Source organism: Passer montanus, unplaced genomic scaffold (genome assembly GCF_014805655.1).
Source record: "Passer montanus isolate IOZ18808 unplaced genomic scaffold, ASM1480565v1 scaffold74, whole genome shotgun sequence".
Lineage (NCBI taxonomy): Eukaryota > Metazoa > Chordata > Aves > Passeriformes > Passeridae > Passer > Passer montanus.
In genome coordinates this window covers 2,244,855-2,261,336 of record NW_024372592.1, presented here as the reverse complement: position 1 = coordinate 2,261,336, position 16,482 = coordinate 2,244,855, and the positions used below count along the sequence as shown (strand labels likewise).

Here is a 16,482-nt window from a genome sequence, read left to right as displayed (position 1 = left end):
ACTTTTCCTTTTCCTTTCCTGTGCTAATACAGCCCAGTCTGAAGGAAAGAGCATCCTGGAAAACAGCCTTCTAATGAAGACATCACACAAAAATCTGTCTTGGTGGATAAAATACATTTCATCTGCAAACTAAATTGTACATCAAATTGTTTACCGTAGTGATATCTCGTTGTTAAATATTACCTAAGACACACAATGACAGGTCTGAGACCAAGTGCAACAATTCAGTCTAAAGAAAATAATTTGAAAAAGCCACAGTGAAGCTCTTCAGTTTATGCATAACAGGCACATAAAGGTAACAAGAGGCACATCCTGTAACTGTGTCTCAGCTCTTCAGCTCTACTGATTTGACTATTGACTGGATGACAGGTTGTAGATTTTAAATTTCCTGAAGTTCATGGTTCCCTAGAAGCATTTCTAATTGGACATTCAATTATCCACCCTGCAAAGTACAGACTTCAGTAAGTGGAATTTACACAAACCCAGAATTAAATGGGTATCAAAGACCATGTTCTTTAACTGTGCCTCAATGATCTTGTTGGAATAAAGCCTCTTGAAAATTATTTCATTTCAGGATTGCCTCTTGGGAGGGATTGCTGCAAAACTGCAGTAATGGAAATCTGAGATGTAGCTACTGGCCAAAGGCCAGCAGAGACATTGGTCAGTTGGATGTGTTGCTTCCCTCCCAGCTGCAAAAGAGTTTCAGCAAGGGAAAACAAAATTAAATGTGCCATAATGATTGGAAAAAATGAAAATGTTACCACACTGCAGCAAAAGGCATAAGGCACAGAGGTGCTTTTGAAGAGCTATCGAAAACACAGCATTTCCATGTCCTTGCTTCCCATCACTTACTGATACACAATTCAGAAGGCAACACTAATCTAGGGTGCTCCCACAGCCTGGCACTTGGTATTACTTTAGCTCAGAAAGGAGCAGTAAATATCCAGAGGAAAGAAAACCCCAGCATAAAAGTCCCTCACCTATCCTTCCCTGCAATTAATTGTGATGCAAATACTAATTTTCTTTTACTAATTCATCAAGAAAACCCTTGAATCTGAAAGTTCTCAATGGATTTTCAAGAAATTAAATTGCCTCACCATGGTGTATCTCGCTATTCCGTTTCTAACCTGCTCTTAGAGTAAAGAAATAATGAAAAAAACAATCCCTGTAATCAATGTCTGCAGAACTGTTCACTTGTCCCATGTGCCTGGTGATGTTTTGTTAAAAAATCATACAATTAGGAGCCTAGAAGATGCAGAAAAATGCATTTTGAGCTTTCTCACAATTTTCATGGTATATCCAACTCTCTCTACATGTTATTAGCAGGTTTTTTCAGTGCATGCTATTAACCCAGTTGACTTCTTTCTGGTATCTGATATATAAATCTGCACTTAGCAATACAGCAGAATAATTTGCTATGTGGTGCTCCTGTGATAAGGATAAGAGGATTTTTTTTATCATCATTATGGATGGTAATAATTCCTAGAGTGATACAGAGATATTGATCCATTGATCTAAAAAAAGCATTTTACAAAGGCAGAGGAGCATCACTACCCTTATTTTAAGCAACAGGATAACAGAGATGATGAGTGACCAACTCACCTATGGTCAATACAGCACATCAGTGTCACAGCTACACAGCTACAAATCAAACTTGGGGATTTCTGGCTATTTTTGCACTCCAGCTCTCATTGCCTGGCTGTCTGTGTTGGCATCTGTGGTTGTGTAGACATTACATAGTGCTGGGAGTCAGGAGGTCTGAAAGTTTCCTTAAGCCGTTTACAATAAGTGATTTAAAATCTTAATTATCTGAGGCAGTTCACTTCTACTTCTTCATGATAATGAAGCTTAGCACATGATATCACAATCATGAATTTTTGTAAAGCATATTTAGCTCTTCAGAAAAAGTGCTGGATTAAACAACCCTGCAGGCTGAATCCTTCTCTCTGAATAATGAATATTATACAGGAAATGGCAAGCTTCTTTAGATAGTCCCATGAACCCTGCTCAAGAGGCAGCCAGCCTCCGTGGCTGTTGGGTCCCTGGGTTCTTTATCTCTACAGCCAACAGGGTATTTTTATTTTTAATACCTTTCACAGCTAGGAATTACTTGCTGCCAGCCAGCTAATTTCACAGGGACTATCCCAGAGCCTTTGGAAGGCAATGCCTTATGGTTGCTGCCTATTCTTGTAGCTGGTTGAAATATAGCAAATTACAGGCATAAACAATAGTTATTTCTTAGATGCAGGAGTGAGTAATGATGGGGGAAAACATGACTCAGCCAAAAAAAATTCCCGGTTTTTTAAAACACACTGCTCCACCACCAGAGCTCTGCACCATTAGATTAGGCTCATTTTAAAGCTGAGTTTCAAACAGCTGACAGTAGGAATTTGGAGTGGAAAAGGTGATGGTCCATTATGAGTAGTGACAGCAATGGGTGTGACTTTATTAAAGTTCTGTCAACCCTTGGTTAGGAGCTACAATAGAAACCCTTTACCTCAGCACTTACATCACACTCATCACAAAGTGTTACATTGTCCCTTGATGCCACAGGACAGGATTTCTCCTTGTTGCTGGAGCTCATGTGGTACAATATAACCCTAAATCCTGCCTATGAGTTGACAGTAGACTGTTACCCTCCCAGTGGTAAAAGTTGCAGATGTAGTGTAGATGGGCTAAAATAAAAGTCAACCAAAACCTTTTTAGTTTCTAATAAATAAAAAAACCCAAACCCAAACCCAGAGTAAACCAAAACTGTTTTACTGAGCCATGTAACCTGGAGCTATTCCTTGCAACTGTCTGCTGGTAATACACATTATTTGCCTAAACCCTTTAAGAAAGCTTGAAAACTGGCATAAATACCAAGAAAGATACTGTTCAAGCTTTTTTCATCTGAGATACCATGAGGTATACTTGCTAAAAAATTAAAAAGAAATACCAAACAGAGTTTACTGGACCACATTTCCATCTCACTGTTGTGAGCACTGAACTGAGCTCCTGAAGGCTCTGGCATGGCAAGGTTAGGGTTTTCCTCAGACAGTGACTATTTTTCATTCACCCCTCTGTGTCTGGGAAGGGAGCACATCTGGATGGGTGATGAGAAAATAAATTATGCTTGTGGCAAAGGGAGTTAACATCTTGGAAATGGTAACATGAATTAAAACTCATTAAGGCTTGGAACTCTTTACACAGATTTAACAGTGTAAATTCTCCCTCCTGAAGCAGTTTTTCACCTTGTGCTTTTTCAGTCAAGCTCCCTCCTCTGCAGATGTCCCTCAGCACTTTTCATTTCAACTGCAATACCAACCATTTTCACAACACTCTGCCTTCTCTCATGGAGTGGTGGTTTTGTGAAGCTGATAAAAATCTGCCTGAAAACCTGGTTGGCGCAGCTGAACCCATTTTGAAGTGTGAACATGGGTGTGTAGAAAGCAATTCGAGTTTAACAAGGCATGAGGCATGAGGGCATGATAGAATATCAGTCGTGATTGTGACCGAAATGAACCCGAGCGGCACAGAGGATGCAGCTCTGCTGTGGTTACTGGTGTGTGACCTACCTGGACTGAGATCTTCAGTCTCCAGCAGGAGAGAACAGCACATTAACTGTACAGCTGTGCTGGCCAGCACACAGCACTGCCCTGCCTGATGCATTGGAGACACGGCTTAGGAATTTCAGCTCCTGATTGTTGTGAGATTGCTGTTCACAGCAGAACAAAACCACCCCACCAACCTCACTTACTCTGTTGGATTTCATAATTAGCTTTTCTATGCTCCTACTATACTGAGTCTGTTGAATTAAAGCAAGTATGCAGTGGGATTTTTATGGATCCCAGGAAAGATCCATTTCTTTGTTGGGTGATGCTGACAAGTCAATTAAATCTTTTTTTGGGGCTCAAAACATCTGATGTGCAGATCTTGTTATTTCAGCAGTTAATTAGCTCCTTTCCCACTTGTGTCTTCCATCATCCCTTCCTTGTGCTTCTCACACAATGAAATCAGTAAAAATCAGAAATACTTATTTTGCCTCAGTGTTGGGTCTAGAAAGATAATGGCAACACCGCACTCCATCAGTAAACATTCCTTATTGAGCTGCAGGAACCAACTGTAGACCTGTGCCCTAATCTTCCCCAAGGCAAAAGCCTTGATCATGAGGCTTTCCTTGCCTGAAGGGACTGCTGCATCCCAGCCCCAAAAATTTGGGGATCACAAAGCATAAATGTAAGTGCATAATTTTCTTAGGGCTCCCTATTTATTGTAAGAGTGGCTTTTCAACAAGTCCTCTTTGTTCAGAAGTAGTACAGTACGTGCTTTCAAGAAGTGCCATGATATATAGGAATACCTGTACTTCCTTTGCTGAAATTTATAGGTGTTTTACAGAAACTAGAAACCCCCATGCACAAATTGTTGCACAAAATTCTGTGGATCCTATTGCCCACTAGAAACAAGTAGGTCCAAAAGTAAAGAAAAAAAATCTAAATCTATACCCATATCTATATGCAAAATGGGTGCTATTACCTTTTTCTATGCCTTTTGAAAATGTAATAAAATGCATAAACTGTGTACTTTCTATGTATTTGTTTTTCCTATAGATGTGATGTTTTTCACAGCTCCACAATTGAAATTACTTTACTCACTCTCTGTGCCATTAAATGGCTGTGACAGGTTACAGCAGCCAGCAGAGAAATGGGACTATCCCTATTTCCTTTTCTACTCAGCAATCCCTGGCACTGATGTTCTGAGAAGGTTCATGCTTTGAGAATAAATTCAAGTCTACATACCATGGAGTTAATATGCAGTCTGTATCATCAATATACATTTATCTTTTTTCAATAGGTTTTCAGAAGGCCTTTCCCTAAAAGGTACTTTTGCACTCAAAAAGGATCACTGGCTTTGAAATCTCCACAGCATTTCATTTCCAAGTTGAGGTTGGCCAGTTGACCACTCTTGATGGTGATGCTTAACACCTCTGCCCTGGTTTTTGGGTTGTGGTAGGGGTGCAAGATTTAAAAACTCTTTTTACAAACTTTTGTCCAGGCAAAGCTCTCAGGTTCAAGCTAACCTCTTTGTTTCTCACTTACAGCAGACCTATGTTTTGCATAGAGTTACAGAAAACACAGGAATGGAGGAGATAGTGCTACAACGAGGGCCAGTTCCCATCACCCTTCATGCCCTCAAGCAGTCATTTACAGTCCTGTCCTTTTTTTTTTTTTTTTTTGGCCTTGTGCTACAAAGCAGAAATGGGGTCAGGGGAGCAACTTTGATTTTGTGAGAGCAGAAAACTGAGGGTGTTTTCTCAGGGTGCAAAGGAACCTTTCCAGCTGACAAACAGGGTGATAACACAAGTTAATATGTTGGCACCGAGACCTTTCTGACACTGGAAATAAAAGGTGATAATTTCAGTCGCTGTGAAAAGTTCATGTGGATACCTTCATCACGTGGGACATATTACAGAGTAACCTCTCGCTGCAGACAGTAGCTCTGCCTACCTTGGCTGTGACATAAAGCTCCCAATTAGCACTTAAGGAAAGAGACTTTACAGGCTGCACACTCACCTCGGCTCAGCCCATCTGGTCCCCGAAGGATTCGGCATTCTTCTATCTGGCCGAACGGAGAAAACATCACCCTGATATCATTCTCATTACACTTCTTCGAAACCATTCCTATGAACAATTTTCTGTCTTCCACAGCTAGAAGATAAAAATAATGAATGAGCAAAGGCCATTTCATCTTTTTGCTGTGATCAATGCTTCATTACCACATCAAACCAAGCTCCAGTCATGTGAGTCTGGCTCTGTAACTGAAGACAAGTCCTAAGGCAAACACTTTATACTTACAACCTCCCTGCCCCCTTCCTTCCCCACCCTAAATATCTCCTTTCTCTCTCTCTCTCTCCTTTTTTTTTTTTAGTGGTGCTTGCTGTTTATATAACATATTAATTGGCTGTCTTAGTCACTTTGCATACACCTCCCCTTCACGGCTTCTAAAACGAAAATATCCTCTGTTAGAGACACTTTTAAAGATATCTTTGCATAGATTCTAATTCAGATAAATTCCTTCATCCCCCTCATGTGTGAAAGAAATCATGATGGGGTGAGGGTGAAGAAGGGATTGTGCACGTAATGATACAAACTAATGAAAAATATTCCTGAGAAATGTTTTGAGAGCAGCTGCTGTCTGAGCTTTCAATTTCAGCCAACTGAATGCACGACACTGGATAGGCAGATTTGCAATGACTGCTCTGGAAAAGAATGCATTAATTTTTTCTGCTGTTTTTTTTTTTTTTTAGTGCCACAGCCCTTTACTCTTCAGGAGGACACAAGATATATTTCAGGACATCACCTGAACACCCTTTGGCGCGTAATGATGCTGAGTTTGCAAAAAAACACCATGAAAAACGTGCTTTACCTGAATTATTGGTAAAATATTTCCTGCCTGCACTGTCACCAGCATAAGCTGGACTGCTGCAGTAGGATGCACACAGTCCTATTAATCAAACCCAAATTTGCAGGTCTAAAGCTGGGGACTCTTGTCAAAAATGAAAGAGGTCATCAAAACTTAATTCACTCTGGAAAAACTTAAAAATGATAACGCACCCACCCATCTATATTAAACTAAAAATCTAAGTGCTTATTATACAGTACATACACCAGTGCTTTCTTCTTCTCTGGAAATGGCATGTAAATCCAATTCCCTGTTAATGAGCAGACTGTCAGGGTTTGTGGGGAAGCAAAGAGGGAAGGAAAGCTTTACTCCAGAGTCTGCAGTGCACTTACTTATTTCTATTATTGTGCAAATTATTTTTGTAATGAAGTATTTTCATTTCTAGGCTTACAAAAAAGAAAAAAAAAAGAATCCTTCCTTGCTTTCTAACTCTGTCTCCTGTATTAGTATGAGCTTGTCATATGGAAAAAATTGCAGCTGAGGAAGAAGGAATTGTGTCCAATTTTTCTAGGATTTTATTTCTGTTATACTTCAACATTTTCAGTGCATTTAATAATTTCAAGAATAACAGGAAGAGGTTCATGTTTATTGATTATGAGACGTGTTTGAAGTAATTTTCTCCTTAAATCGCTGACTTTAAAAACTATTTGTAGCTTTTATATAAGTAAGCACCAAATCCATGCATTTTTCAGAACCCAAAACAGAGACCAGCCCCTGCAGACCCAGCTTCTCACTCTACAAGCTTGCAAGAAAATTGGTGTGAATTTAACACCCAGGGGAAGATGTTTTCTTCAGCAGAGATTCCTCAAGACTGAACATTTTCATTCACACTTTATATTGAGGTTCCACACGCAGGTGAACCTCCAGAAAGGGTTAAGAAATGATGAATGCATGGGATGAGCCAGTTATATACAGATCAGGAGCTGAATATGCGTGATTGCAAATAAGACCTGCAAGTGGGGATATATATATATATGTCTTATTATGAAGCTTTACATATGATTCATAATATATAGCTGACCTTGATGCTGCTAAATATTATTTTAAGGGTGGGAAAGCTGAATTGCCTTGCTCACAGCTACAAGAGGAGTACAGGCAGCCACTTCTGCTGGTGGAAGGATGCCTGTAACCTGGCTGCAGACAATTCCTACATTTCCTTGAGCAATCTCAAAGCAAACTTTGAGGAAGTTCCCTGGCCAGCCTGTCCCCTCAAAACCAGCCACAGACTATGGCCATAGTGCAGGAAAGGTTTTGAGACAAGGGACCCAGTTGGGCTGCCAGGCCTGGATTCTCCACACCACAGACTGAGGTCAGGCTGGGTGAAGCCTTGGTGCCAAGCACACTTCCAAGCATTGCCTTCTGCTCTGTGTTATGAACCTCTAATTTTGTGTCTCTGTGTCAGCTAGTACCAACCAGTTTAAATTTGATCTTAGGCTTGAAATACAGTGTGAAGGTCCACTTTAAGGGTGGCTAGGCTCCAACTCCCTTTTAAAAATAGCTGCTGGCTAAGTTGGACAAATGCCTGCCACAGCATACCAAAGGAGGTCCCTCGGGTCCTGCTTCGGTGCCAGGACAAAGCCTCAAACCAAAGAGATTCACGTAGAGGCTCAAAAGAAATGAGATGTGAACAGAAGGCTTTGTTTTAATTTTCCAAAGAGTAGCAGGCGACAAACTCCCCATCGGCCTCCTTCGGTTTTGGTAGTAAAACTATAAATATGCCATTTAACTAACATGATTTGCAGGTTTGCAGCTTGAGGGTGATTTTATAGTAAATTAAACATCCAGCTCCTGTGTACTGTACATCTTAAAAATGCAGATTTCATGAAGAATGCTCAGAGTACAGAAAACATATTGATATGATGACGCGCTCTGCATTCAGTGCCATTAGTCAGTCCTGATCAGTGTTGAAGCTTAAGAAAATTGCTATTCTTTTTCTGGCTGGAGGCCCAGCATAAAAAACATTTAAAGTGACAATTGTCAAGATCAAAATGACATGTTTTCACTCCATCTGAAAGAACATCTGATATTATTAGGCTGAAAGAGTTTTTCCCACACAGAGAAAGGAATACTTTTCCACCTCGATAAGACTGATTTTCAGGAGTTATTTCTGCATTTTTGGTCAGCCATTTCTTTCTTTCTGAAATGAATTCTTACCAGCCACACAGGCAAGGTTTGAGAATCAGACAACAGGGTGCAAGAAGTGTGGGTGAAATGTTTTTAGAGGTGAGCAAACTTCCCTCTGGATCTGCCAAGCCAGTGGATTTTCCTGTGTGTGTTGGATATCTCCCACGGACTGAAAAATGAGGATTAAACACACATGACCCAGCAAAGCACTGAGGCTGAGACAGGTGCTTCTGCTTAGGGAAAGGATGGCAGCCTAAACCCATCTGGCCTAGCTTCAGTGACCTACAGGTTTGGTCTCAGTTCAACTGGTTGTTGGCAATGCCAAGAGATCAGCTCCTTCAAAGAGTGAGACGTCTCACTTCTCCCAGCAAGGTGGGAAGGTGCATGACAAGACATTTTCTCCCTTTCTTCTCTCTTTCCAAGGGAGAAATGGGAGTCCTTCCCCTGCTAATGAGAGCAGATTACAGATTTTTTTACACTGACTGAGTAGATTGACAGATGCTGTTACCTTCCAGCCAAATCCCAGATCTTGGGCATCATGAAAACATTTAGATGTCCTGAGCTCCAGCTGCAGGGACATCAGGAATGAATGAGCTCTGAGGGGCTGGACAAAGCTTGGGAGCTGCCAGTGCTTTGGGCAATGAGAGCAGGCAAAGAAAAAGGCTGGGGGAAGGATAACAGTGTGCAAGGGCCAGCACACGTACACATATCTCAAAAGCATTTCACTGCTGCTTGATAAATCTCTCTCCCACCCTTGGGGTAGGTTTCAACAATTCAAAATCCAGAAAATTTTTTTAGCATGTGTTTGACATCATTATTTCTGAACCTTGCTTATGGGCTTAGTCGAACTTTCTGACTATTTTACACCACTCTGGGGGAATGAAGGAGATACAACTGTTTGGAACCAGCAGGTAGAATGGGGTGGCTGAGTGCCCCTCCTTGATGGAGCAGAAGCAGCCAGAAGATCACAGTAAACAAGGCCTGAAGTTCTGTTTATAGGAAGGAAAGTGTGAAACTGCACAGTTTCTTGATTAACACATTATGGGGTTCACCTTTAATCCATCCCAACACATTACAAATGCAGGTTGGCTGTGCTGCCAGGGCAGATCAAGTGACACATCCAGTGCTAAGCCTGCTGCATTTGGGGTGGGGTTTGCCAGAATGCAGTTACACTGCACAAAGAGGTACAGACACCTGTTTCAAAATGAGCAGAGTTGCTCTTTTAACCCCGTCAAGGTCTAGCACTGCCATCACTAGCACACATGCCTGGGCATCGTGTTTGAGCCCAGAACTCTGCCTTAGCCATCAAAGGTTATCTGAGATGAAATCTGTCTCTGCTGGGAGGGGAACTTTTCAAACTGAGCCTCCTGTCTTCTGACAGCACCACATCCAGCTTGCAGAATAACATCCTGAAGGGTCTAATTTTTTAGCTTTACTCAATTTGCTTCAGTAATGAGCATTTCTTGCAGGCTGTATTAGATTGCTTGTGCTAACCCAGGAGGATAAAGGAGTAGAGATTATTTTCTGAATGCTACAAAAGAATTAAACCCTGTAATAATTGTGGGAAATCTCCCTGAAGATTCAACATAACTTTTATTTTCACTCTTCTAAACCCCCAAAATTTTGAAATATCAAAATTATAACCCTTTGTTGTACATTTCTGAGTAGTTCAGTCAGATAAAGAGTGAATTTTCTCCCCAGAAGACGCCTTCTCTCTTGAGCAACTAGATAAACAGTTAATAAACAGTTAATTATGTATAAATGGTGTGGAGGATTGGTTGTTTTTTTTTATTTGTTTGGTTTTGGTTTTTCTCTTCCCATATAGAAGGGAAAAGGTGAAATCACTTGTAAGCCTGTGAAAACCCCTTGCTACAATCTGTCAAAGTCACACCTGAATCCGGAGCTGCCTGCATTAATTATCAACTTTTCTATGTGTTAGTGCTAACATATGGCATCTAATTACTACCTCCAATTCGGCAAAGTTGTGCCACTTAGAATTTAAAAATTATTTTAAAATTTTTCCACTAAAAAAATAAATAAAAATAAATTATAAGATTACTCAGCTTCCCTACTTTATTTTCTTAAATAGAGAATTTTGTCATTTTCCCTGAAGCAGTGATGCTTTGATCCATTTAAGAGCTGTCTTCAGGATATGTGCCTGAAAGTATTGACTGTGTTCAAATCCAGATCTAAGACATTGAAGCATTTGCAAGTTGTAGAATGTTAATGGCCACAGACAACTTAGAGTCAAGCAGGTGTTTGCAAGTTTTTCAGCATTAGACTGGAGGAACCCCCTTTGTTTGAAAAAGGGAAAATGTCCTTAGAAGGATAAATACTGTGAGTGATGAATCTAGTAATGGTGGAGCCTTCAAAGTTGAAAACATGCTTTTTTTGGCAGAAAATCCTCAACCAAAACTTTCTAGACAGGTTAAAACCACCTGCATAAAGGTGATCAGACCAGGATACACTACAAAATTCATCACCTGCAGATCTTCAAGAGATGGTATATTTTTCAACAGTAAGAAGCTTTTCAGAATCCCCCTGGGTAGTCAAATTAATTAAATCTGAGGGCAAGTCTTGCCCCATCAACTCTAGGTCCTAAAAGCTCGGTGGAAGAGATCAAGATTTGCTTCATCTGCATGAGCAATGACTTAGACAGACTGTAGTCAGGGAATGAACCATGGGAGCAGGTTGCCCAGAGGAGCTGTGGATGCCCCAGCCCTGGAAGTGTTCATGGCCAGGTTGGATGGGGCTCTGAGCAGCCTGGTCCAGGTGTGGTGGAGGTGTCCCTTCCATACCTATCTCCCAGTTTCCATGAGGTGAGCTTGGTCTCTGGTGTCGAGGGACAGATTCTTCAGGTGACACAGACATCTAAGGGCAGGAACAGTGATGGAAAAGGAGGAGCATTTCATCCTGGGAGTCTCTGGCTTGGTGCTCATTCAAAGTTTTTCACAAGGGACACACTTTGGGGAGGGGGCTATTTAATCACACAGCAAATAGTGTTCTTTGAAAACCTCTGTAAATTGAGTGAGAGGACCTGTCCTTCCTCCCTATGGAACTTGAACAGGTCTATCAATCCTTCACAAACATGCACAAGCCCAGAAGAATTGTAGAATGTTCAACTTGTCCTACACATCTTCCTACAAGAAATTTTTGACCAAGAAATTGCTTTAGCCTCTTTTCAAACTGAGAAACACCACTTTACTCATAAAATCCATGGATCCTCCCATGACTCAGAAATCAAAGAGACTCGATTATTCCTCAAAAGCTCAACCACCACGGATCATGAAAACCAGGATGCCTTGGCATGTCTTTTTTCTTTTCCCCTTTGAACTTACCAATCTGGTTGAAGAGGTACAGTTTACAGTTTGCTGTTGGCATGGATAATATAGCTCCTCAGATGGATAGCCTGGAGCATATGGGAAACATGTGCCAAACAAACCTCCACATCCCCCACGCTGTTGCTTTTTCTCTTTCTTGATCTCCAAGTTCTGGCAAACTGTCACCCACTCCATGAACCCCATGCCTACACCCTGCCTTTCTGAGGAGCTGTACCATTATTACCATCATCGTGGTATTAGTTTGCCTTCTGTTTCTCCAGTTGATTTAAAAAAAAAATAGTTCACCACCCCTTGAACATGCCTATCATAAGTTCCCACACCCTTCAGGAATCTAAATTTAAAAAGGTGTTTAATTTGACAGTTGGAACCCTGAACTGACAACTTGTTTTTTCCCCAAAAATACAAAGAAAGGAAAGAAAAAAAAACAAAGGTGAAAAAGCCCAATTCCTTGTGATTTTTATGCTTGGAATAGATGCCAGAAAATAAGAGAGTATTCCCACAGTGCAGACAGGAGTTTCATGCAGATAACCCTAGACTAACAGCAGCAGCCAGGAGCCAGCCTACCCTGCCTTCCAAGCAGGACTACTTGCAGAGAAGGACAGAATTTGCACAATTCCCCACAGTGTTTTTCCAATATGTTCAATCTCCTTTAGAAAGAAACACTTCAGGCAGTGAACAAGTAACTCACTGGGAGTCAATTTTGGCCCATTGCCTCTTATTTTTCTAATTTGCCAAGGAAATTGAGGTGAAATTTATCTTTGAAAGAAGAACCCATGGAGGCCATACTTAGTTCAGAGGGTTCAGGCCAGCGTTCCTGTGCCTAAGGGATAATTGTGCCCACTGCTAGCAGTAAATACTAGGGACTGGAGTCTGGATTCCAACAGCAATGTTTTCCTTGACCACAGTGGGGCCTGAAAATTTCAGTCCTTCTGCCCATCCATGTGCCTTGGCCTCTATTCTGAGCACTCAAAGACAGCAAGAAATCACTGCTAAAAGTCATTGGGAAAATGTTCTTCACCCAGAGGGTGGCTGGGCACTGGAACAGGCTCCCCAGAGCAGTGGTCACAGCACCAGACTGACAGAGGTCAAGGAGCATTTCAACAATGCTCTTAAGCATATTGTGAGATTTTTGGGATTGTCCTGCATGGGGCCAGGAATTAAGACTTTGAGAATCCTCATGGATGGATATCTATCCTTTCCAACTCAGAATATTCAATGATTCTATGATTTCAACCTGAGAGGACACTCCCTCCTGTACAAATGGGTGACAGCTCATATTTCCTGTGCTCACGGCCACTTTTGTTTGGAAAGTTGTCATAATGGGAAACCTAGCATAATGTGAAGTTTTAATTTCCTTCCAAACTTCATAATCCTTGGAGAAGCCTGAAAAAGGGATGCACTACAATTAGCAAAAAAGAAGCCTTAAAAAAGCCTTGCGGAGAGATTTAGAGCCCAATCATAATTTACATTTGCAGGTATGTAGATCTCTAAGTGCACGGCTTCTGCCCTGATTACTAATTAATGAGGTGCAAAGATGCCTGTTGGAGGAACCAGCTCTGATTATGTGGGCCTTAAGGGAAAATGAAGCTCTTGCAATCTAAGAAGGCAGATGATATCTTTAACATATATTTTAGAAAATTACAGGAACAAATCAAGGGGCAAAATATACACGTATATATTTTTAAAGAATCACACGCTGCCAAGTTGCACTACCATTCGATTATCTTATTTCCCTGAATATATAAACCTGGCATGTTTAATAGATTTACCTTGCCATCTATTTTGCATGTCATATACATCCACTTAGGCAGTACCCTAGTATTCCAAATGGATATTACTGTCTTTATAGCATTCATTTTTCAATCGTTTTGAGGAATAAGTATACAGAGAGCTCCAAAATGGGCTTCCCAGCTCATAATGAAGCATATGATTAAAATCTAAATTTGGCTCAGATTCAGAATGGCATCATTCTGTAAAAAGGTACTTTTGGCAAATGTTTAAGGCCGATCATGTACTTACATAATTTGTTAACACAGGTATGCCTTTTTGTTTCTTTTATTTTAAATTTTCAGCATCAACATTTTATCTCCATCTTATCAATTTCAGGTGCTCCCACAATACCTCACTGTTAGGAGAACCCAAGGGAAGGATGTATGCTATGCAGTGAGGCAGGTCATGACATACAGCAGGTACAAGGAAGACCCTTTTTTGAGGACATTTCCTTCCTTCTTTAAAGCAGAAGATAAAAAAGGAGTTCAGAGCAGCTCAACACCTTCCCAGCATGTCAGGTGTAGGGAAACTGCCCATTATTTTCACCACAAAAGGAGTAAAGCAAAATCTCTCACAATGTTGTGCTTATTTTAGTTTAGAGAAAGACACAATTAAGTAAAAATAAATTAAACACATACCATTTGACTTTTCACTATCTGCAGGTTTCATCTGAATAGGATGATGCATCTAAAAACAAAAATGAAAGAGAGTAAGGCAGGTTGGATAGTCATAGAAAATCAAGAGTGATGTTTTTAATGAAGGGCTAAAAAGAGACACGACTTAATATTAAACATGTTGAAATTATATAAATTCAGAATAACACTGTATTATAGTCTTATAAGAAAAATAAAATGGTAAAGGAGTATTTTATAATGAGGAAGTTTAAAAAAAAGATCATTGGGCCCATAGGACTCATATAAATCTTTAATTTGCTGTATCTAGTTTCAGAAGACCTCTAAAGTTTCAGCCCTCATTAGTTTATGGCATGCTTGGTTTCTGTTTTACCAACTTTTTTTTTTCCTTTAGCTCAACCACTGCCAAAACCAAGATGTAATTTTCAAGTAATTTAAGAACTAGCAAGCATTTCAAATGCACTCAGAGGAGTTGAGTTTGACAAATGAATTTTGCTTGTAATTAAAAAAACTGTGCTCATTCTTTTAGGACTGAAGAAGAAGAGATCTTGATTCCTAAAATAGCTTCCTATAATTGTTTAGTATCTCATATTTTTGTTTTAGTATCCATTACACATTCATTCATAAAGCTTCCACCACAACACACAACAATTGTGGCTTCCATAAAAACTCCAAATCCTTTTTCCTTTTCAACCTCTTCCTCCATTCATGTCCCTCTTAATGCAAAGGAAACCAACCCTGTCTGCAGCGTTTTGTGCTGAACATCCCACCTTGGCAACTCAGGCTGCTGTGTCCTCAGCTTTCTCTACTAAATGATACTGCTACCACACTGAATTGTTGACAGCTCCAATAAAATTTCTACAAATGGTGTTTTTGTTCTTTCAGGAATAATAACAACACAGCAGTTGAGCTCCCTCATGTTCAGAGTTTTCTGCAGGACGCTGGTGATAGCCAGCCCTGAGGCCACTGTGGTACGTTCAGGGAAATTTTATTACAGATTCTCAAAAGCCTCCAGAATTGACCTCACACTGAGATTCAATGTGGGAGATGTTTAAGCTTGCAAACCCCCCCCCCCCCCCATTTTTATTTTATTTCTTGGACTCTGCATAGTTACTGGGATTTGACTGCACAAACCTTCTGGCAGCAGCAGGGTCACTGCCTTTTCTCTCCTCAGCAATTCCTTACCAATTCACATTAACAGGTGAAAAAGATGTATGCTGTTTCTACTTTTCTATCATTTTTCAGTGCAGCGCAGCTGCGTATTGCCTGAATATGTCAGAGGCAATTCCATTTTCCTAATAAAAGATTGTTATGACAAACTCTGGGAAACAAAAACAGCTGAGCAGGAGAGAACATCCATGCCCTTGTATCAAATATGCTTTCAAAGCTGCACAGAAACCCATATCCACATTGCTTTTGGTGAAGTAACTTAACCACCAGGGAAAAAGTTGCTGGATTCTTCATAAAACATAAAATATTGCTGTGAATGTTTCTGTTGGATTTAGTCAAAGTCCAGAATGCTCCCTGGCCTTGCAAATCAGTGTATTCCCTGAGCTGTGCTTGCACAACTCCCCAGTGTGTCCTAGGGAAAGGCAAAGCCACAAGGTAGATGTAGTTGTCAGGATGCATAAATTTTCTTCAGTTTTAACAATTCTGCTCTCTTTAAATCATTTGTTTCCTCAATGGACTTTAATAGCCCAGCACTTTTCTGCTACCACTCTTATTAGATCAGTTTTATAGAAAACAGGGAACTTCTATCATTCTCTGTTTTCTTTAGGGCTTAAGATTTTTCCTGACATCAACAATACACTGGGCACTGCAGGAGACTTAAAATTTGTGGGAATGTGAGGCAGCGTGTCCACTCAGCAAGCAAAAAAAGAAAGAAGAAAAAAGGTTTAACTTGCTCCACAAGGCCATTGCAGGTTATTGAGGTCTCTGAGGAGCAATGGAGTGGTGACAAAATAGAGGACAGAAAGGCAAGTATTGAAAAGTCAGGAATATGCAGGATATAAGAGAAAAATGCAGTTCAATTTCAGACATTTTGTAGACAGAGAATCAATCAATTGCTCTTTACAGATGCGTTTATGTGCCCCTAAGAGGAGGTATTTTGAATAAAGGCTATTCTAACAGCATTAAAAACCTCTCACTTTTCAAACTGCCCAAACCAGAGAAGC

General features: G+C 40.4%; 1 protein-coding gene across 11 annotated transcripts in view; it reads right to left on the bottom strand.

Moving 5' to 3' along the window:
- CELF2 (CUGBP Elav-like family member 2) overlaps nucleotides 1-16,482 on the bottom strand; it is a 547,089-nt gene that overhangs the window by 63,359 nt on the left and 467,248 nt on the right. For 10 of the 11 annotated variants that reach the window (XM_039730885.1, XM_039730881.1, XM_039730879.1 and 7 more), the window contains 2 exons: nucleotides 14,315-14,363; nucleotides 5,553-5,687 (listed from right to left, as the gene is read on the bottom strand). In XM_039730885.1, the coding sequence (XP_039586819.1) occupies nucleotides 5,553-5,687; nucleotides 14,315-14,363 (184 nt within the window). Of the gene's footprint in view, nucleotides 1-5,552; nucleotides 5,688-14,314; nucleotides 14,364-16,482 lie in introns of those variants that run through there. The other variant, XM_039730889.1, reaches the window with a different exon arrangement.